The sequence below is a fragment of the Phlebotomus papatasi genome, chromosome 2, assembly GCF_024763615.1.
Source record: "Phlebotomus papatasi isolate M1 chromosome 2, Ppap_2.1, whole genome shotgun sequence".
In the NCBI taxonomy this organism is placed as follows: Eukaryota; Metazoa; Arthropoda; class Insecta; order Diptera; family Psychodidae; genus Phlebotomus; species Phlebotomus papatasi.
The window spans coordinates 38,290,589-38,315,002 of NC_077223.1; the positions used below are offsets into that span (position 1 = coordinate 38,290,589).

Below are 24,414 nucleotides of genomic sequence, written 5' to 3' on the forward strand. Positions count from 1 at the left end.
AAAGTTAATCGCATCCTCTTTTTTCTCAATATTATAACGGATTTTGGTAATGAAATCAGAAAATAGGGTCACTCTCTTCATGATCAGAGAATAGTTTAAGATTTGAAATAACAAGTATTTTAACTACCATTTTGACCAAACAATATTGTACATGGGGGTAATTTTGATTAAAATTTAATTCTGAACACTCACTGTTCCAGATACCAGGTGACTGACCCCGGCGATAACTTTTTGCCACCTGCTGTTTGTAACCTTTTTTTTTAATTCTAACCATTCTTCTACCATGTTCGATCGGTGAAGACCATCCTTAAATGCTATAGAATAAGAAAAAAGAGCTTACGAACAGTAGGGGGGCAGTCTTCCCCGGGAGGCCAAGTCACCTTGCTTGTAAAAGAAAAAAACCACGAAGAAGTAGGGTGAACGGAACACCTATTGACACTTTAAGAAGTCGTGTCAGGACTTATTAACACCCTACTCTGTACCATTTGGAATGCAAAATTTGAACACCTATCCTTATCAGAAAACGTAGACTAAGAAAAAAACGTCATATTATTTACATTTTATTAAATACTTTAAATAAATTTCAAGATTTTTATAAAAGTGTCAATAAAGGTTCCCTGTCGAAGAGGTGTTTCTTCGACCCTACTCTTCTTACAGTCGCAGCTTTTCCGGTATTCGCCAGAGAGTTCGTATTTCCGAATTTTTGCCACCCGCTGAATTTTTGCACCGAATTTTGGCAAAAATTCGGAGTCTTTTGATTTGAAAAGAACAAATTCTCTGGCGAACACCGGAAGAGCTGCGACTGCACACAACTCCGCCAGATATAGGGTGGCGGCATTACTTGTGGCCACTGTCTTTACTTATGGCCTCCCCGCAAAAAACTTCACAATGTCAAAAAATAATTTCAGAAAAACTCAAAATTAAAAATATTTGATGTGTTTTAATAGCAAATCACATTTTTTCGGTTTTCGGAATTATTTTCTGATAAAAAATGCGACATGGCTATAAGTAAAAACAGGCCATAAGTAATGCCGCCACCCTATAATCCAAAATACTTTTCTTTTTTGTGGTATTTTTTCCCCTTACCCATTTGAAACAGTAAGAAAATCTCAAATTTCAAAATTAAATTCTGTTCAAAATTACTAGGGGAATGTAGGTTCGCACAGAGTGAACCTTCAAACGATGCGAATTTTCCCTTTGTTTGCAAAGAGCTGACTTACCATTTCTGATATCGTCTCATGAGCTTAATAATTATCTATCTTATGGCTAAGAAATGACGAACTAGCTCTTTGCAAATAAAGAGAAAATTTGCGTTGTTTGAAGGTTCACTTTGTGCGAACCATGCCAACATTCCCCTATCCTCCCTAAAATGTTGTTTTTTGATCTAATTGTCGCACTCTGGTGATTTTTTTAATAATGAATCCTGAAAATCCGAACTAAAATGTGTGTCATACCTTTCTGAGAACTTCATATGATTCTTTGCTGTTGCTATTTGGTGATCATACCTCTACAATGTTAATCCTCCTCTTTTTAAGCAATTACGTCACTTAACTTACTTAAAAGGTACAAGAGTACTGATACTTCGCGCGCTTTTCTCCAACAATCTTTCATGGAATTTGAAGTTCTGGATATAATCAAAGTTGAAGTGCTTGCTAATAATCATAAAATTCCGTTGCTTAAAATTTAGCAGAAAATAGCGAACACTCTTTTAGCTGAATGTATTTGCTTAGCACGTTGTATTGTCTTAAAAATTCTACGAAACATTGTATAGAAACAAACCAAGCCTATCAAGTCTTAAAAGCAATTGTGAGAAGTTGCATAGCACTTAAAGCGTACTATTTTCAGCACTTCACCACGGAAGTACTTCATAGCAATTTGTTCAACGATCACTCTGAATTATGGGAGACCTTTTGAGAAAATTATCCCAAAAACGAATGGTGTAAATTGGTTTTAAATGCTCAAACTCCATCTCAACACCCTTCAAGCTCCCTTTGCCGCACACGCATTGGAACTCCATTTAATTTCTTTTCGTGACTCTGGGTATTTTCACGCAGAGGAAGTTGACTGACATCAAGAGTGACGCACTCTCCTCATCAAGTGTCGCAACCGAGATTGACATCCAGACGCGAGTTAAAGGCGACATGGTTCAAAATTACCCTTTCGAGGGTATTCAAAATTGTGGAATGAGAGGGCCCTAAGAAAATATCGAGAGTCTTGTGTGCAGTAAATTTGACTTTTACACCCACAGAAAATTGTAAAGGGGCTTCCTTCTTGTCTCTGACATTAAGATGGTGTTGAGATAATTTTGTTGTTTTTCAAATAAAATTCTATTGAAGACTTTTAAAATAATCCATTCAGTAAAATTTAGTTGATGATATAGGCAAATATTTCATTTTCATTATTTTCAATTTCTAAACATATTAAATTCACATCGTATTTTCCTTACTAATTATTCTAGAATTTCTAAAATACAAATGACGCACCGCATATATCCAATAAATTAATACATATAATGTGCTTCACCAATGTACATTCATCCTAATTAATCGTGATTATTTTATAACACAACTATTGTAATTACGCTTGCTGGTGAACCTTCTATGACCAAACTCATTTTAACAGAGTGGACTTTTGAAACTGTAGAGTTGACTAACTAACCGACTTTATCTTCTGATTTTATACTATTTTGAACATTATATTATAATATTTTATTATATTAAAAACCATCGAGACTTACTAAAAATTTTACTGCTCGAACTCAAAGAATGAATAGTATAATCTCTATTTTTTCATCTTGTTACCGAACTGGAATTTAAATGGTAAAAGAAATTACCGTAGATACGGGTTGCTGTACCACCCTGCTGTTCGTAGGCTTCTCTTTATTTTCAGCACTTAAGGATGGTCTTTACAGATCAGACATGGTGGATAGGATCTGTGAAGATCATCTTTAAGTGTTAGAATGGTTAGAATTAAAGAAAAGCTTACGAGCAGCAGGATGGAAAACTTACCCCCGAAAGCAAAAGTCACGCCCGCATCTACGATATTTAAGTTCCAATCGGTGATCCCATTAAGCGGTCTTCAAACTGGAGGTTTAGCCCAGTTCTCGACGGCCTCAAAATCCTAAATAGAAACCAATTTTATTGCTCTTTCAGAAAATAGGTCATTTGTCTTTAATAATCCAATAGGGTAGACACTGGTATTACCAAAACGCTCCTAATATCGATCAAACGATTCTTGTAATATCGACTTCTCCCTCAATTGATGGATAAAAAAAATAATTTTTCTACATGAATTTTAATTATTATATGATTATTTGATTATTTTATGTTTCACGATATCAAATAAAAAAATGCACAATTTTTCCGGTAATATTTGCGCAAGAAAAGTGATTTTTAAAAATGTGTGCACAAGATTACAATAGCAGCTATTCCAAAAATTCACTTTGCTACCATTTGTCCTAAGCAAATACGGTCAGTTTTGTCAGTGAATTGAACAGTTTGTGCGCTTCTTATCGATACAATTGGTATAGATATTAGAAAACAATTAAGGATTGAAGCTTACATATGAAGATTTCATAGGTAAGTACTGTTTGTTGAGCGTAATAAGACATTTTCTGCGATCGATAATCTCAAATTCTGATGTATAGAAAATCGATAACTTTGTTCTTCAGAAAAAAACATGGCAAAAACACAAAAAAAAACGCCTTCAATACCGTGATCATGAAATACAAAAGCCCTTGAGAGTGCCAGGAATAGACTTATGAGAAGTTGAAGGGAACCAGTCCAGAAGAAAGACGTATCGGCGTTTCTGCAGTCCTTTCAGGAGAACACGAGGAATCGTTGGAAGCTTGGGTCCTTTCACGGGCTAATGTGGGTCACCCAATTACCAAAGATCAACTTCTCGATAGTGTGCAAATGTTGTGCAAGAAGTCGAAAATTCCCAACAATTTTGTGGTGTATTAAATAATTTTAATTGTTCTCTTTAGAAATTAAAGCTAAGTATTTGAATTTATCTATTTTTTTTTATTTTATCGAAAAATATAAAATACGTATTCACATTCCCTGATGGTACGTGTAAACCCTATTTTTTCCTTGATCGATATTACAAAAATCGATTGATCGATAATACCATCAGCTGATCGATATTACATGCAAATACACTTCGAAAAGTTTTTCGTATTTTAAACCACTCCAAAATAAATATATCAGGAATGTGAGTGGTCGATCTTGTAGACGACATATGCAAGATTGACTATAACAAGTTTTCACTTCAAAAATACGAATATATAAATGGTGTTTTGTCTGTTAAAGTTGATCATTTCCTTAACCGATCGATAATACCCACCGTCTACCCTACTAAGTTAAATTTTTCCAAAAGAAATCTTGATTGTTGAAAAATTAGAGCAGTTAAGTCATATGGCTAAATCTCAGGTCTGAAGCCCGTATTAGACGTTTTTTTCTTTTTCTCACAGAAGTGGAAGGACCCTTCAAAATTATGTTTTTCTTAGTTTCTCTCATAATTTACTCTAGATCTTGCAATTAATCTATCTTTCTTTAGCAATAGTTAGATCCGAAATTTTTGCGAGGCTCATAATAAAAGAGGGACCATTAAGGATTTCAGCAAATATCATAGAAATCGACTCGAATTTAGAATACACTGTCCTTCAGATTATATAAGAATCTAGTAGATTAGCTATTAAGGCCATTAAGGCTTTATTGCTCAAATTTCGGTAAAATTGCATATTTTTGAAGAATTTGAATTCACAATAAGCTGGTTCAATTCAAACTGATATGAACGGGCAATTTTGGTTAATTTTATCTTCAACAATACAAAATCATTTCAGTTTCTATTTTGTGACTTGGTCTTGATTGGTTTTCTCTGAAATTTCGATTAATTTTGTTATTTTCTACCTTTAGAATTTTGTTGAATTTCATACGATTCTGATAATGAAATTATCCCAATCCCCGTAAGTTAAAACGAGCTTATATAGCTAGCTTTTTGTTGCGGTATGAATACTAATTTTACGTGATAACATCCACAATATATTATGCACTATTTATTAAATATGCTAAAATGAAAATATTTTCTGATAAATGCCAAATACAGATGTGAAAATTATTCAAAACATCAATTTGTATCGTTCGCGTGCACTGCTATTTAGGATGAATTTTCATTTTGAACATTTTATTGAATTAATTTCTGTGGCATATTTGTCAAAATTGGACGATTAATTTTATCTATAGGAGTTGGAAATGGGAATTGTATTAGGATTTAGTGGCACATGGGAATTATGAGAATCTCTTTAGTAAATCCCTTTTGGTCCCAGAGAACTTCTGACAATAATGTACTTCTTTCGTCCGTTCAAATCCAGTGGCTCAATAAGCTTTTAATCTCTGACCACCCTCTAGAATTCTATACTCTTTGTCATCCCACATGAGCCCCTGTTGCCCAGAAACCCCTTTTACAACCCCTTTATTCACCCTGCATTTGTTCACAAATGCTACCACTTTCAAAAAGCCAGAGAGAAAGAGTGGATTATAATTTGAACTTTTGCACCGATGTCGCTTGGAGGTGTGTCGCGGGTGGTTAAACGACAACATTTTCCTGCCTCATTTCATGCCGAGGGGATGCACACAAGTCAAGTGAAAAGCAGTTAAATGGGGCAGTTATTAGCACTATTTCCCAGGGGTTTATCTAACAATCAACCATTGCCTCATGTAAGCATAATGAAGGACATTCCCGTTTTTAAAGTGATTACCCTTTGTTTTAGTTTATGGCAAATTGATGATGAACGAAGATTGAACTTTTGTTATCTCGCCAAAAAGGTACAGGCTTTTAGGAAATTATGTGATGTCCTTTAGAAATGCTCAAATTAAACATTTATCGAAATTTCAATTTTTTTAGTTATAAAATTTCAAGATTGCACGACAATGGCAAGATTCTTATTTTTGATTTTAATGAAATTCAATTACGCACTAGACCAATTTAAAGGATTTTTTAGAATGTCTCCAGAATAGGTAAGGAAATCAAGATTTCTCTTGGCCTAAATCAATAAAAGCTTTTTGTAAATTTCTAGATGATCCTAACCATTCTCAAAGTTTACTAAAATCGATAAGAAGTTCGGAATTTTAAGATGGACTTCGAAATTTAAAATTTGTAAATTTTGAATTTTAACTATCCTGGAGAAGAACTCTCAAATAAAATGAAATGACACAAAGAAAATGTTGCCAAACACAAGAATTTTCAAACAAGAATAAGGGATCCCGGGGCAAAATATGGCAAGTCAAAAATTTTAAAATTCGATATTTTCCAAGTTAAACGTAACCGGGTCTTTAATTTATCGAACCGTCCAAATCACTTTTACATAACTCACACAAAGAATTTTAAAAAAAAGTAATAACATTTTAAGCACAGTTTGTAAATACTTTTCTTACAGTAAATGAAGCGAAATTAAAAGTCGTGGTGAAGCTTTCGCGGTTTATTGAGTAGAACTGAACCAAATTACAATGGGTCGCGAACATTTTATAATGTCGTGGCATTTCTTGTATAAAAATAACAATAAATTTAATATAAATAATAGGAAGAGGAAGAGCAAAGGTGTCAAAGCAGGAAAGTGCTTTCTAAAAGTTATGCATTTTGGCACATTTCCTGTTTTGCAACATAAATATCAATTTTTACCAACTACTTTTCAAAAAATTGAGTATTAATAAATTATGAAAAAATTGGATCTACTTAGTCGGAACACGATATCTGTTTTAGTATCTTCCAATGTTTCTTTTTTTTATCCTCGATATTATTTTATCAAAAATAATTAGGGAGACCTGGGTATAATTAGTCAGTCAATTAGCCGGTGAGTTTTTTCTAGTTTGCCACATTTACTAAAATATTGTTTTTAATGGAAGTAGGACACATCCCCATATTCACAGAAATATTTATACTGATTCTGTTATCCTACAATTTAGAAACATTTTTATAAAATGGGTAAAAATTGTAATTTTGATGCTAAAGTTTTTGGCCTAGTACTTAGACTTCTGAGTTGCTAGTCCAGATATTTGATTGACCTTGTTTCTGGTTTAATAAAGTAAATTAAGATATATTTTTCACATGAATAATAATTAGTTAAATTAAGATGATAAACACTGAAGCAGCCATCTGGTGAGATATAGCCAATATCCCGTGGCAGGCTAAAACTACCAATTATTTTCCACTAATACGTGATAGATAAAAAAGTACTATCGATATTCCCTACAGTAATGATAGTAATATTAGTGAAATAGATAATTTCAGAAAGTTTGCATCAATTTTGATTTAATTACAAAAAATGTATTAAAAAAAAGTCGAATAGGGTAAATTAAGCTAATTCAAAACCTGCTCCAAATGGAAATTTTTCTTTATTCCATATGGAAACGTCATTGTTTTCATGATAAATATAGTACTAAATTATCATATTTATTATTTTCTATACCACAGTTTCATTATTTAATTAATTTTGCTCCAAATAAAGCGAAAATCCATTCATATTCACAAATTTTAATTTGTGAATATTTTGATTTGTGAATTTTTTCTCAGGAAAATTAAAAGTGTACCTTTTCACCATCGAATTTTTCATCGATCGACCATGTTTTCCAATTAAAAACACAATTAGGTGACTGTTGTTTATTCGTTTTGTTTAATATTTTTGTCATATTTCTGGCTAATTTTAGTTAAATTAAGTGCTAATCTTAATTGTTAACGGTAGGTGAAGTTTTCAAATGAAATAATTACCTATTTCTTGAACAAAAAGGGTTTTTCTGAAGTGTCTGCAAATGTTTCAATAAGAAATCCCGGAAATATGATTTTTTTTGGAGAGATTTTTTTATTGTTTTAGATGAGAAAGAAGAAAATACCATGAATAAGTACAAATCCTGCACTCAGGAACAACTCAATAAGGTTTTGGAAGCCTTTCGTCGCAGTTTCACTTACACTGTTTGTCTCCAATTAGGAACTTTCCCTTGTCTCCATTTGGATTAATATGTTTCCAATAGAAGCATTTTACGCTTGCGTATTTTTCTTGTATTTAAGAAGTTTTCAAATTATATCTAAAGAATTTTCACTAAACAGTAACATTACAGAAGAGATAAGAAGGAAATTTATGTAATTCTCTTCAGAAAAAATTGAACTTAAAATGTTGAATCTTCTGTCAAAGTTAAAGCGTCTGGAAATGGTTTTGAATTAGGACATTTACCCTAAAGACTATTGATTTATGTTTAAGTGAGATATCTAGTATTAAGGGCTTAAATATATCAAGTGTCCAGTGTCCAGTTTAAAATTTCGTCTGGAAAACTGGTGACAGTTATTATCCCAAAGTTGGATGTAACTACCCCATCTGAGGCACATGCAGTCAATGTGTCATACTGTTTTCCATTTATAGTCTTTAGCAAAAATCAGGCATTTTAGAGCTTTCAACTACACTGTTTCAAACAGCCAATATCATAATTAGAGATGGTAAAATTTCAGAAATTTCACAGCAGTCGCCACCTACTTTAGGCGGAAATTCATGAAATTTCTTGAAATTTACCAACTCTAATCATAATGCTACTTATGAAACATAAAAGCATTAGACAAACATTATCATTTTTAATAAATTATGTACGAAAAATCTTCATCTGCTGACTAAATGTACCCCGGTCGCCCTTAACGGGGTAAAATATGACACAAGGCACGGGGTAAAAAGTAACAGAAATCTGAACTGGATTAACTAAAACAAATTATTGGTCTCCCAGTCTTGCCACACATTGCTCTAGATTTCCCAACTTGAAAATATATTCTATTTAAAATATTTTGATATTAATTTATGATTAGTAAAACATTTGATTCTTTAAAAACTATAAACGTAATTTTCAGATTTGTTAACATATTGCAATATATAGTACCTGTAACCCCCTTTAAGCTCTCTCTTCGAAGTGTCTAAAAGTCAATGACCACTTCAACAATCCAAATATTTACACTCTGTCTGGTTTTAGGGATGGTATGCGTGTGCAGCACTCAACGAGGCTGGTAGTGTCGTTAAACGTGTCTTCGTGAGAGTGTTAGCTCCTGGAGCCCCAGAGGGACAATCTCCCCAACCACTAGAGCCCGTAAGCAGTCGCTGGGGCACTGACCAGACCGTCCTCGTAAGCGCAGTGAAAGGTGCCTCTGCTCACGCTCTCGATGTCACTTGGGATATTACCAGTGAATCCCCGCCGGCTACTACCCTCACACTCCATTATCGTCCATCGGCGGGCGGCGAATTTGCTATCAGTGGTGCTCCTCTTGGTGCCAAACGACATCGAATTGATGATTTGAGAGCGCATACCGAATACGAGGTGTTTGCAACGGTCCCCGGAGGTCTTGGTGGCAGTATCTCAAATATCCGGACAGGAATGACACTCGATGGAGCACCTTCAGCCCCACCCACGGATGTCAGAGTTGGAGTAATCAACACAACAGCGGCCTACGTAAGATGGTCACCGCCGCCACAACATTTGCTCAATGGAGAACTGACTGGTTACAATGTAAGTACGAAAATAATTTCGAATGATCATTATACTATATTTCAAATTGAACACATCTCTCTTCGGAATGATTTTTAATTCTTTTTCAAAGACATTTTTTTTATAAATCTTTGTTTACTAAATTATCCTGAAGAATAGTAATTTTTATAGAAATTACTTTTCTATTTCCCTCAATTTTGAACTAAGATCCTAAATTTATTTTTCGAAACAATAGGAAATAAGGAAGTAAAGATGCCATTCAATGAGATGAAAGCTCTTGAAAAAAGGACTCACAGAGAAAAAGCACCCTCAATATTTCCCTACCATTGTCTCATAAATTGCGGGGAAATCGCTTAAGGACTCTATTATTTGCACAACTAACAAAGAAATCATTTCTCAGAATGGTGATTTTTTATATGCAAATTTCCCCCCTCTATATCCTCAGCTATATACATTTTCCCTCCTGCGTGTGAGGACTTGACTTTCTGAGCACATATCTTCGACGACGGAGGAAAAAGGGCGCCCTGGTATTTTATTGCATTTTATTGCTCTGTGCGGTGTCTTTCCCTGCCATTTGCATAATGGGACGTCTACCATCGAAATTTTCCGTGGCAATGCACAAGGAGGTGGATCGTAAAATATAGGCCTTTGGCATTGCCAACCAGACAGGTTTTTCACCAAAAGTATGAGACATTTTTTTTTTGTCAGAAATTTACATTTGAACTTAAAATTGAGAATCTAACCCTTTCGTAGATCCTGGTCAAAAGCAGTAAAATATTGAACTTATTTGTAAAAAAAGCACTTTGTTACTCAGCGTGCAAAGTTCTCACACTTTTGGTTCATGGATGAACAAATCTTTGAATTATGAAATTGTAAGGACAATTTTTCAAGGTCCTAGGTTAAAAACCCTCTAAACAGCGTATTTTTCTAACGATTTAGGCAAATTTGGGTTCATTGGAAAGGTCTAGACTTTTCAGATAAGGAGAAGTAATTTCCGAATAGTTAAGAACATGTAACGAAACGTCAAATTTCCAAAACGTTTTGCCATACCTTTTATATTAAGAAAGGAATAGCAAAGCGTCCGAAGCTTTGCAAGCTGCTCGAACTCCCGAGAAGGAGCTCTGCCTTATATTCTTTTTAGAACTTTTTAGATGTTTATTTAAGATTATTTTCGATTAATTTGTCTATAAATTATCACAAAACCATCTTGAAGTTAAAAATTGTGCAAGAAGAGGGTATTTTAAGAAATAATTAATATTTTAATTAATTTAATTTGACCAAATCGGTTGAAAATTAGGCCCTTTGACCTTGAATAATTCAAGATGACGATTTAATCGGTGAAAAGTGTCTAAGGATAATATGTTCAGTTGGACTAACTACAAAACATAACCAAAAATCAATGAAATCACTACACTGTGAGTGAGAGAAATCCGAAAAAGTTAAAATTAACATTCCGGAAATGTTAATTTTATCCTGCAGTATTGATCAAAAATCGATGTAAATATTACCCTTTTTAGGTGTATTAAACCCCAATGTATTAACCCTCTTTTTTTCTCAGTGTAACGCCAATTTCTTGCAATGTTAAAAAAATACTCATTTTTGACGTATTTTAGGGGGATAGAGAACGCACGAAAGGGAGGGGAGGGGGAAAAACCAAAGAGATTAGCTTCGAGATAATGTAATTTTAGTAGGGGTCATCGAAGACTGGAAGCCGATATCTCTCACCGTCAGGGTTGTGCCTTTACATAGTAAAAAATATTTTTTTTTACATTTTACATGTAAATAATATGTAAAAATGTAAAAAATATATAAAAATTTAAAATACACGTAAAATGTAAAAAAGAAAAATGAAGCCTTTTTGAATCTTTTAAGCATTTCCTGTAAACAATATCAATATTGATATTGCTTTCGAGGAATATCAATAAGACATGCTTGGGAAAGCCATGAACAAAATTTAGCACAACTTAAGCTTAAAATGATTTCACTAATGTTAAAATTGCAAATAAAGAACGCACAGTTTCAGCACAAAACGGTTAAAATTGAATATAAAATCCTCACAGCTTTCAAACGAAACGTTTAGCAATTTATATCTTTATTACTCGGATTCTATGCAGATTTTATTAAAAATCGATATAATATCATTTCTGTGTGAATTTTTGTTTAATACTTTAGTCTCATTTCAGTAATAAAGCGCGATGGTTTTGTAGAATATTATCACAGAAACATTCGTTACCACAAAATCAGTGTTAGCAAGGAGACACTGATTCTCTTCATGGACATTGTTTTCTGGAATGTGATGTCTTGGACAAGGTATATAGCAAAATCCTCCAAAAAAAATTATCGTTATGAAGAGAGTAGGAAATAAATCTTAATTTAAATGATTTTAACAATATTGTTTATTAGCAGAAACCACAGAACAATTGGAAAACTCCCTGAGCATGGAGATGTAGATATAGAAGTTCAAAAATTATTAATCGTTTAGATGTTTATTATCATATTGGTTTAACCGGGTAGTAGAAAATTTGAATTGGGATTGTCAGTAAATTTCATCATGCATTTTAGACGACAAGCTTTAGAGCAAAAAGGCGTAAAATATTTTACTGATTACAGCGAAATCTTTGATTGAGTAAAAAAAATTAAACTTGTTATTTGATGGGTATCAATCAACTTTACATTTTTTACATTTTAACTTTACATGTTAAAAATGTAGCACATGTTAAAGGCTTTTTTTACTATGTAAAAGATTATGTAAAATGTAAAAAAATCGCCCAACCCTGCTTACCGTTTGAATTTTATATGGGTCAAAAGACTGAAAAAAGGCGAAAAACAGTATTTTAAAAATGGAGCTCTTACCGTTACTTTACCGATCCATCATCGATTGTGAGTATTGCAGTTATGTTTAGAATTAAAAGAACTTCCAAAAAAGTCGAAATTTATCCAAATCCGGTGAAAAATATGCCCTTCAAGGTGTTTGAACTTTGACCTTAAATAATCCAAAATGGCGAATTAACCGATGAAATAATTCAAACTAATAATTTTGAAAATTAAGCTCCACTAAATCAGGTTTTACAAAATATTTTAACTTGTGTATTTTAAGATATACTCCCTAATTTTGTCTTTCTGTCGTATTGTTTGATTATTTGCTTATCATTTAGGTTGATTAAAATGATGACAAAAGATGAAAAGCGTGAACAATATTACAGAGAATGAGACGCATTTCATCTAATAAGTTCAATGAAAGTGTAAATAGAAGATTCATCTTGCAAACTAAAGTATTCAGTATTAAGTGTAATAAAAAATTTACCCAAAGTTAAATAAGAATCATATAGCATCCATCGTCATTCAGTTAAACCCGCTCAAACAGCTGCACATCGTCAATAAAATGTCAAATAATCGTGAAAATTGATATGTTTAAACGCATCAAAGGAATAGCCATAAACTTTTCATGGTTAACATAAATTTATTTGCCGCCACGGAAGTTGCAGAGGTACGAAAGATGGTGCATTATTTACGAGGTACACTGTAGCATATTGCACTAGGGCCACATTTTGCTATAAATAGCGCTCCAGCTCCACCATGAGCTTAACCTGATTCTGGCTCCAGCACGTCGTTAAATGGCCATTCACGGGACAATATTGAGTGATTAGCAATGTTCATTTTGGGCCAGGGATCCAGGCTCTGGAGTGCAGCCATATGAGCAGGGTGATGGCGAAGATTAAGTATTGCAGTATTTACTGTGGTTGAACTCCACTCAGTACCACACGGCCGTGCCACATTTAATCAGACAATGCGACTCTGGCCAAAAGTCTATTATTCAAGTCACGTCAACCCGAAATCCACCCCATCCTTTGGTCCACTTGACGGGTGGTCCTCCCATATGGGCAGAAGGAAACAGGGGTTAGTGTTCAGAGGGAGTATTTTCTGATAATGTTTTGTTGTGGCTGGGATTAGAAATTGCAATAAATGTCAATTTGAAAATGTTACAATTATGTCGTTATTTCAATAAACGAATATAAATGTCTAGTATATTCTCTTACTTATTGATCCCGAATTGAAATAACAGAGCCACATTTTTGTACAAACCGTTCTTTAAACTAAATAAACTTTTTTTTTTACAAAAAAATGTTTTCAATATTGCAGTTCAAGGATTAGAAAAAAAATCTACACACAAGCCAATAGAATAGAGAATTACAGTGGGTAGAGATACTGTCAGTATACCAATTTATGACCGATATTTTGCGAAAAAAAAACCTAGATTCATTCCAAAAAGATATCAATAGAATGCAATTCTAGTTAGTATAAATTTTACCTCTACTAGTGTAAACGATTGTCTTGATATACTATAAAAAATAGGACGATTCACGGGTATGATGGGGGTAACATAATAATTGTAGTAAATTTATACGTTTATGCCGTTAATAATTGTGAACAAATATGTTTTAAAACGAAAATTCATTTTCATATTTGAATTGCGGAAAATCTTACAAACTATACATAAAATAAACGAAGAAGAAATATTCAATCAATAATAATTTTTCTTTTAATTCAAATAAGAAGTTAAAATTTTCAACGAATCTTGTCGAATAAAGATTTCTTGATAATATTATCTTAGTAATTTGTTTCAGTGCAAAAAATTACTTACAATAATTTAAAGTTTTAATCTTGGAAATTGAAGTAAAGAAATTTAAAATTGTTTTTACTGTGTAGAAGAATTATTTTCAATTCTTAAGACATCTACATATTGAGAGATAATTTTCGTCAAAAATTGAATTTTTGACAGAATTTTGACGTTTCGTTTTAAGGCCTCTGCACATTGGAATCAATTTTATCAAAAATACGTTTTTTGATAGGATTTTAACATCTTCGCTACTGGCCTCTACACATTGGAAGCAATTTTCGTCAAAAAATTACATTTTTGACAGAATTTTGACGTTTCGTCTTATGGCCTATACATATACACAGCAGAGAAATTTATGTCCATATTGAAGCAAATTCCCTATGCTCGTGTAGGAAAAACTCTTCAATCCTCTCGTTCAGTAATAACCTTCCCAATTTGAGAACTTTCTCCGGTTGAGGTTTTTCCTTTAACGATTCGAAGGTATATCAGAGAGAACTTACCTAAAACCCCGTTGGAAGTACGAACGTTTAAACCGACGAGTTACATAAAAGTGAGCAAGTTCATCAAAAGGACATGTTTTTGAATGAAATTGCAATTAAGACGCTCTACTATCCTGAAATTTCACAAAACTACACAAAAAATCACTTTTTGCAGCAAACGTTTGCACACTGTTGCTAACATTGTTAACGATTGAAGTGTCAAGAATATCGAAATTCGAAATGGCAGACCAATCAGCGCTAAAGCGGCGGGTATATTAACTTGCACTTTAGGCTTCCGGTAGATTTTCGAATAGCTTTGGCTTGGTTTTGGAGTGGCTTTGTCTCTTCGAAAGGTTATTACTGAACGGAGCCAATATGGACATAAATTTCTCTAGTGTGTTGGGAGCATTTTCGTTAAAAGTTACATTTTTGCCAGAATTTCGAAGCTTACACTATAGCCACTTTCTTTCAAAAATACAATTTTTGTCGAAAATAGCTTCCAATGTGTGGAGTCCATTACAGAACTGCAAACGATTTCCTTAAAAAAAAAGCAATTTTTGACGAAAATTGCTTCCGATATATAGATGCCTTGAAGAAATCAAGAAAACCGGTTTGCATAAAATGAAGCTTTTGCAGATGAAAAATGTTTCACTTTTCGAACTCCAATAGAGGAAATAAAGTATTCGTTTACACTACTGAAACCGTACCCATACTAGTATATCCTTATGGATGATATTGTCAATTTTTTCATATCATCACGTCAAACTTTCTATTCTTCCTTCTGTCCATTCATACTTTCGTTATCAGTATTAGAGTTTAAACGGTCCGTTTAAACACTACACTCTTAGAAAAAATTAGTTCGTACAAGCTCATATGCAGTTATTAGAACTATAAAATATAGTAAATATAGACCCAACTATATATTTAGTTTGGGTAACTAAATGAAATAGTTAACCACAGTTAATTAAAGAATCCTTTTCATTTAGTTATCACAACTAAATCAAAATAGTAATGGGTACTATAACATATTAGTTCCAATTACTAAATAAATGGGGTTGATACCCATCTTATTGGCTGTAATAACTATATCATATTAGTTGTGGTTACTATATAGCATTCATTGTGATGCATATTTCTTATTAGTTGCTTAAAATTCGAAAGAGCTTCAACGCATTACTAAAATAAAAACCATTCTTTACTATTGGAAAAGTAGTCATAACTTTATGAAAATATAGGCCCATCTACATTGGTTGTGAGAACTAAAAGGAATTAGTGACCAATATTAGTTGGGATAATGATTTCATTTAATTAACACAAGCAAATATAATTGTATGAAAGCATTATGAAATAATTGCCGCAACTTATCCACGTAAATATTGTCTTATATTCTCACTACTAATAAATTTATTATGAGTATAATGTTTTAAGAATATAAGAACTATTTTAAATAGATTTCATAATAATCGCCCGAACAACTAATTTTCATTAGTAATCACGTCTAAACTTTTCTAAGAGTGTAATACTAAAGATGGCAACATACGGTCTTAAGGACACTCCACATAAGACAGTGATAAAATGACGTACATTTTTCCCACCTTTTTCCTTCTGTTTCAGAAACAGCACTTCGTCCACGTACCTGAATAATTCCTTTTAAAAATGAAAATGAATGAATGACCTTGAATAATTCCTTTTAAAAATTTCAATGTCAAAGTCACATTGAAAAGGTATCTGATTCTATGATAAGTATGAATAACTGCAGTCACTTATAAATCGATGTTAAACTGCGAATAAACCTTATTTTTTGAAGTCACATTTAAGGTGTAGCATTTTTTGTAATGAGTTCGAGCATTCAGCAAAGCCTAGGACAGTTTTGCTGCTCCTTTTTTTGTCGTTTATCATTATTTTAACCATCATCTTAAAATCTATAGAGCTTTGCCTTTTGATGAAATAATATCTGCTTTACGTTAATAAGTATCTAACTTGCAAATTCAAACATCTGTTGTAAAAATAGACTTGTGAAGAAAATAAATTACTTTTTAAATTTAACATAAATGACGAGATATCTAAACCATCTAAACACAACCTTTAGTAGCATAAAATGTAATATTTTTAAGGGAATTGTCCACCTCTAGGACTATTTGCAGTCTCATTCAACTCTTTTATCTGCAAATCCTAACATTTTTCTAACATTGGACAATTAATCACGACACTGTCCAAAGAAAGTCGAGGTGAGATATATACAACTTTCGAATGAGAATCGAAACTGAACAAAAAGTGAGAATACCCGTAAGGGAATAAAAGCCGCAAGGTTCCCAAAGTTTGATGCACCAATAAATTCTCATTCCAAGTCTGGTTAGAGTATCTCTATTCAACATCCTTTAATACTATTTAGCTATTATTATATCATCTTGCTAATTCATAAATCACAACGTTAACGATACCCATCACTTTTCGCTCTGTCATCCAAAATATATTGCATTTTTGCACTCGTCTCGCACTTCTTTTCCCTCTGTCCATCCTCAATTTTTTTTTGCACATACCTGTTCTATTTGCCTCTCATTGAAAAAAAAAACATGGGAAAAAGTTTGCTTGAAAATATGTTGGCAACAGTGAAAAGTGTCACTCATATATTTTTCATCAAGCACATCCTTACACCCCTCCCCCAACATACGCATATAAAAAAATAAAAGGTAGAAAGAAAGAATGGAAATACGAGTAATATCTCAATAAAGGCTGATGGAGAATCATTTCTCACATGCATACGCAAAATTTGGTAGCTTTCCCATCCGCGACATTTTACAATTCAATTTTCCCAGTAAATGTGGCACGTTTCGAGGACACATATTTAATGTCTTTTTCCAAATTGATTTTTCTCACAGATGTCAATAAAAGATCAAATATCGGTGATACTTTTCTTTATATTGCAATTCAATAATATTTAAGTTGTAATTTTAAATACAAAATTTAAATGATTGATCTTTGATTGTTCAGTGATAAAATTTGATATTTACAATGTTTTTTTATGTATCTTATTTTATATAGAGGTAATTATCCACTTTCCGTCGCTTTCTATAAAGCTCTTTTTAAAATATTTTTTAGATATCTTGTTGATATTTATTAAAATTTTTGAAACCAATATTTTATTGAAGTAAGATATTTTGAAGAAGCCTTAAGATATTGGTTTAATAAGAAGAATGTTATTTATACGGAAGTAAACTGTATTATATCAAAGTCTAGAAAACTTGGAATTTCATTTCAATATATCTTAAGGGGTTACGTGGGTCACAAGGACTAAAACACCGCATATTCTCTCAATATTTCTTCGCAACATAATTTTAAAAATATTTTATGTCTGGCGTACATTTACTGAAATTTTCATTTAAAAATTTGAAAAATTCAATCATAAGGACCGGATTTTTAGAAAACTATTGCAAAAGAAAACTTTGGACAATATTACTCAAACACTGAGAGAAATCCGAAAAAGTTTAAATAACATTCCTGCAATGTTAATTTTACCCTGCATTATTGATCCGAAATCGGTGTAAATATTACCCTTTTTAGGTGTATTGGGGTTAAAGTAACCCTTTTTCATATTAATTTTACCCTTAAAAAAGTGTAAAATTAACATTAAAAAATGTTGATATATTTTAACAGCTAAAAAGTGTTAAAGTTATGAGGAAAAATTGTTAATCACACCCTTTTTTCTCAGTAAAGTAGAGTCAAGAAAAACCAAATATTTTCTGTTAGCGTTAAATTCCTACTTTTAAAAAGAATTTGATATTTCCTTGATTAAAAACTTATCTAACAAGACCTCTTTATTTAAAAAAAATCCTTAATTTGAAAACAAATTTAACTCATCCAGAAAATGGCCTCAACTCTGAGACCAAGATCAAGATCAAAATTTCAAGCTGTCAAATATTTCCAAGATCAAGATTTCATATTCTGCCGCAAAGTATTTATGGAATTTAATGTCTTAGCTAAGAACCAAGATTTCAAGATTTTCCACACTTAATGAAACGTCACTTCTGACAAATATCTTCATTTCTTTACCGAATTTGTTGAAATTTCGCCATATAAATTAGAAAAATTAATTATAGGTTGTATTAAATAATATATGACAGGCCATAATCGGGAATAAAATAAGTTCAAACAAAACTTGTAACGTGTGATAAACCCTAAAATGCTTATGCAAGATGTGATTCTTATGCAGGTATTCTCAGAGTGTTGTACTTCAAAATGTACATCTAGAAATATGTATCATTACGATTAAATTACAAGATCAAACATAGCATTTGTCATAGTAATTCTCTTTTTGTATCATCTCTTATAGAAATATTCCTCATCAAAAATAATTTTCGCATGAAGCCCTTCAAATTGTTAGTATCTTGAAAATTCCAAGCACCTCCGAGAATTTGACGTCTTGAAATCTTGAAATATTTTGGTTCTAGAATTGCAAATCTTGATATCCACAAGGTTTGTGTCTTGGATTTCAAGATTCCAAGACATTTGACAGATTTGACATCTTGATCTTGATTTTTTGATTTTAGAATACCAAAATCTTGAAATTTTCTTGATCTTGATCTTGATCTTGGTCTCAGAATTGAGGCCAATACTTTGGGTTTTTAACTTTAGATTAATCTATTTTGAGTAAATCTGTCCACCGCTTAGAAAGTATTGTCAACTTCAAATAAACTTCAATAAGAGTTTCTAAATATTTGCTGAGATCTTTTTATTATGTTTAAAATATAATTTAGAGAATATGATGGTATGATGTTTTTCAATCTTCTCGTAACCCATGTAGCCCCTTAAATTTGATTTTTCGAAAATCCTACAAGATTTTCTTTTCCTGTTGTTGCCATTTTTATCAAGCATAGTTTATAAATTGCAATACGGAAATAAATCTAAAGAACATTGATTCAAAATGCTAATTGGTCCACAGAGGATCAGAAGTCGATATCGTCAGTTAAATCAGCATTTGTCATAACTTCTTTTTGATAACTTTTCAGGAGACATTATTTTGAGTTAAGCTTTATTTTTTTTAAATAGCCCTGAATCTTTATGTCCGAAGAAAGACAGAATGTTTTTATCGTAACTTTCATCATTTATAAAGCCGTAATTTCCAAGGTATGGAGATTATGAAAGTAACGACAATTTGCTAAAATTTCATTATAAAGAATCATGCAAAAATTTTACTAATTACCTCGACAACTTTTTTTATGATTTGTCAGCCTCTCTAGTAGAATATCCTTTTATTAATCAATATTTGTGAGCTAAGAGGTGAGCTTAACAGTTTTTCCCAACCACAAATAAACGGCACTTTTTCCTTCATTTTTGCTCCTTTTCATCCGATCCATTGTCACTCAAATCATCCCAAGGCTCATCCTCCAAAGTATCCTCAGTTCGCTCTGGCGGCAAAAGTTGGTCATTTTGTTCCACTCTTTTCAAGTTTATTGTCAGTGAACTTTTTCTCCCCATAGCCATCAAGTTTAGCCGGCACATTTAGCCACCCCCTCCTGGGAAGGTGGGAAAAAAACTTTGAGCTGGAAGCTATATAGAAAAATCTCATACTTTGAATTTACTTTTTTTTTCTCTGAGAATGAGTAAGTCTTTTTTCTTTACTCTGCATGCACAGAGCTCACGAGAGGAAAACTAATTAGGACTTTTTGCTCTGGGAGGAGAGCAATAAAAACAAATAAAATATGTGTTTATCATTAATCAAAATGACAAGGGAATATAAGTTGAGAGTTGAAGAAAAGTGAGAAGAGAGAGAGTAAAGGATTGCGTTTTGTGAGAAATTATTTACCAAACATTTTCAATAAATAAAGTGATTGTTAATTAATTGCAACATTTTATGTAAAGTTTGTAAATTAAACAAACCAAACTGAAACTAATTTTGTTGTGAAATATCTTAAATATGCAATGGAAACTTCAATAAGAGTTTCTAAATATTTGCTGAGATGTTTGAAGTTTCATTAAGTTCCTTGATACAAAATAAAGGGTCAATAATGCTGATGGTAGTTTGGGAGTCTTTAGAGGCAACCTGAAATTACTTGCTTCCAATTCACATTACGTTCAATTTTGAGGATAAAATCACTGATATATGATAAATTGGTATTCAGCTGAATTGCAATCGATCCATTCGGATGTGAAATACTCGTAGTCCCATTAAACTAGTTTTACTTTGATAATAGTAAATTCGTAACGCCGAATTTTTAGGTTTAAACGAAATATTTACGTACATGGACTATCTCCAAAGAAGATTCAAAAATGAAAAAAAAACATTTATTTCGTTTCCGAAATAAATTAAAAATAAAAAGAAAAATATCATGAAAGAATGTCGACTTATAGAAACAAGGGGTCACTGAAGATCGGAAGTCGATATTTTTAGCCATTTTGCTATTTAAATGGTAATAAACACACGTAAAAACAAGCAAAAGTCACGTGGTTTTTTATAAAAACAATTGAAATTCAAAAAATTTTCCAAAACATGATTCATATTATCATGCATATTATCATAGGCAAAAATGCAGCCAACATTATTCCCTACCCTCTAATCCTTCACGGCGAAGTTCTTCCTTTTGTGGATCAGATGAGAAATCTAGGTATTATCAACAAGACGTTATCTTGGTTTGACCATGCATCCATCATTAGCCGCAAAGTGAATTTTTCTCTCTATACTCTTAGACGCTTCCGGGACATCACACCTCATGATACTCGCTTGCTCCTAGCCCGAGCACTGTTACTTCCTTCTTTAGTTATGGGCCAGAGCTCTTCTTTCTGTCGGATTGTGACACAATTCGCCGACTTTCAGTTGCTTTCAACAATTGTGTGAAATACATTTGCGAGTTGCGCCCTCGCGATCATATTTCATCTAATTCTAATAGAAATGTTTTTGTGGGATATGATCTCCCATCGCTACTTCAAATGCGCTCCCTCATCTTTTTTAATCGGTTGATTGCGTCGGGATGTCCTGGGTACCTGGCCTCTCTTGACTCCTGGCGGGTCGGCTAGAGTCGGTGGACTGATTGTCCTAAGTCACACCATGAGTCCTTCAGATGAATTCTATTTGTCAAGGCGAACATTTCGTCCATATACGAAAATACCGTTTAATCATTCCTAATAACGGTTTTTCAATGTCAAAGGTTAAAAAGACAATAGAGAGCGCATTTATCAAGCAAATGGGGTCATGTTTGAGGTCGTTGGAGAGGTCTTGGAATTTTCGACAAAACTAAACCGGTTCCAATCGGTTTTGAATCGGTAACGAACCGATTCATAACCGATAAAAAAAATTTATCTGAAAATCAATCTTATTGCTTTTAAAACTAGTTTGGGGGATCTTATGAGAGATTTATGAATCGGTTCAAATCGGTTGAGAACCGGAAAACGATAAATAATGCGAAAGTACTTTTGCGGTATAGCATCTAAGTCACGAATTCGAGCATTTCGCTATGCCTGGGACGCTCTGCCTCCCCTTTTTATTTAAGTCATACTCTTAATTCCTTTTTACTTTACTAAATGCATTTTGCTTCATTTTCCCTTTTTTTAACTACTTGTCATGCCACAAATTTGTAAGAAGGAACTACCCTACGTTTTGTGAGTCAATAAATGCATTGAATTGAATTGAATATATCAAACCATTTAATATTCACGTACGAGCTAAAATATTGTTAAAACTAAATTTTAGAATAAATTGATTGCCGAACGAATCCAACATCACAAATAAGTAGCGTTTGTATGTATATTTCATGAAATATACGCTTTTACTTATGTCGAAAACCACAGATTAACATCCCTTACCGTTTTTTCTCTACAAACTTCTGTGTGTGGAAAAAGGTGCTACAAAAATAATTTTAACTTGGTTTATGTAATCCCATGAAGTTTTAAGCTAATCGGACAAATTTATGTATCTACTCAGATTACAGAAGCTGTAATTGTAAAAATTAGCCAGAAAAAATAACAAAATTTTGGTTGAATTTTTGGTTTTCAACTGGAACAAACTAGCAAATAATTTGAGAAAAGAGAGATTTAATTTGCAAAAAAATAGTATTCCTAATTAGAATCAAATATAACAAATATCTTCCAGATCCAAATAAAGTCCAATTCGACCAATAAGATCCTTGGACAGATGTCACTGAACGCCTCTACGCAGTCAGTTGTGATTAACAGCTTGATTCCCGGCGGGCGGTACATCGCCTGTGTGGCTTCACTGACGGCTGGTGGTTTGGGACCCTACAGCCCACCAGCAGCACTTCACATGGATCCCTCTTACATCCCGCGACCACCGAGGTGAGTATTGATCTAGAGTTTGGGACACTTGTCCACCCACTCTGGGGTAATTCATTTTCTCATATTCCTACCATGTGACAATGCATTGTGAATGGGAAAGTAATCCGGGGACTCCTTGCATGTGGCTCCAATTCAATTAGGTCATCTCTCCCTGTTAATTGAATTCGTGAACACCGGAGTCGGCATGAAGAGTGTTACATTTCATGAATAGTGTCCTTGGGTCCACATCTCGTACGATGAATTATTGAGGCAGCTCCGTAGACATCTGTAAAGGCTCACATGAAATTTCACCGATAATTTTGTACTGTATTCACTGACGTGGTTTGCAATTTGAATGTGGAAATGAAAATTTGAGCAATAACACACGTTGAACAATTTTTGAAGAGAAAAAGGAGAAGATTCTAATATTTCATGGCACTTAGTCTAACTAGGCCCTATATTGGGTGAACGGTATAATATTCTAATGTCGGATCCTTCAAATTCTTTTGCAATAACTCGGTTCTTATGACGTGAATCGGCTCCAATTGGTATTTTATGGCCCTATTATTACACCCCGAATATCCGAAATATTGGTTTTAGAAAATACGAGCTTTAGCTTCTAAAAAATGAATTTTTCATTTTTTTTACTAAACTTTTCACTGAGGTAGATCTATTTAATTTATTTTGAAATATTTGTCTGTATCTTTTTGTGTTTATTAGCATCATTTTTAAATAAATTTTATCAAAGAGAACAAAATACCAAGCTTGTCTCCATTTTAAGATTTATTTTCATGCACCCCATATCTTGAGCCAGGGGAGTCGAACAAGATCAAGTTTTTTTTTCTCTTAAGCTCATAAAAGAAGAATTTTATTATTCAGAAACTAAAGCTAACAAAGTTTTTTTTTAAGTTTATACTAAATCATTTGCCAAACATCCAAAGTTGCATACTTTAATTTCTATCTCCGCAGCTTCTTGAAGTTTTATCTATCAGAGCAAATTTTCACTGCTTAACATTTTAAATGCAGATACATTCGGAAACAATGCATTTTTTAAATTTTATTCTATGTTAAATTTTCATGACAAATATTAGAAATTTTCTCACTTTGAAAATTAGCACATTCTTGTGAAGAGATGTGGAGAAAAGTTTTTAATTAAAAATCCATCACAACCGGCACCCAAATGAACAGAATTAATGGAAGTCGTACGAATGAGCTTACAGACTCATAAATTTGCACAAGAATTTTCCCAAGACATGACTGCAGTTACAGATGTAATTTCTAATATTCCATTAAATGCAATTTGCAATTTTCCCTAAAACAGAACGGATCCTGCTGCCAATGGATGGTCATCGATGTGGATGTCGGGTATTGTGCTGGGCATCCTTGGGGTTGGACTATCAGGAGGAGCAATATTCGCACTGTACTGGGCCAAAAGAAACAAGCGCATCATGAAGGCATCTTATCCGGGTAATAACAGCAATTTCATCCTTTGCTGAGTGCAATTGTCACTCAATGGTATCATAGAGTTGTGACATGGAAA

The 24,414-nt window shown here is 32.9% G+C and overlaps 1 protein-coding gene across 1 annotated transcript in view; it reads left to right on the forward strand.

Annotated features, from left to right (window-relative positions):
• LOC129804087 (netrin receptor DCC-like) overlaps window positions 1–24,414 on the forward strand; it is a 197,500-nt gene that overhangs the window by 154,383 nt on the left and 18,703 nt on the right. Inside the window, exons 8-10 of the mRNA XM_055851121.1 lie at window positions 9,003–9,533; window positions 22,693–22,895; window positions 24,196–24,341. Coding sequence (XP_055707096.1) covers window positions 9,003–9,533; window positions 22,693–22,895; window positions 24,196–24,341 — 880 coding nt within the window. The remainder of the gene's footprint in view (window positions 1–9,002; window positions 9,534–22,692; window positions 22,896–24,195; window positions 24,342–24,414) is intronic.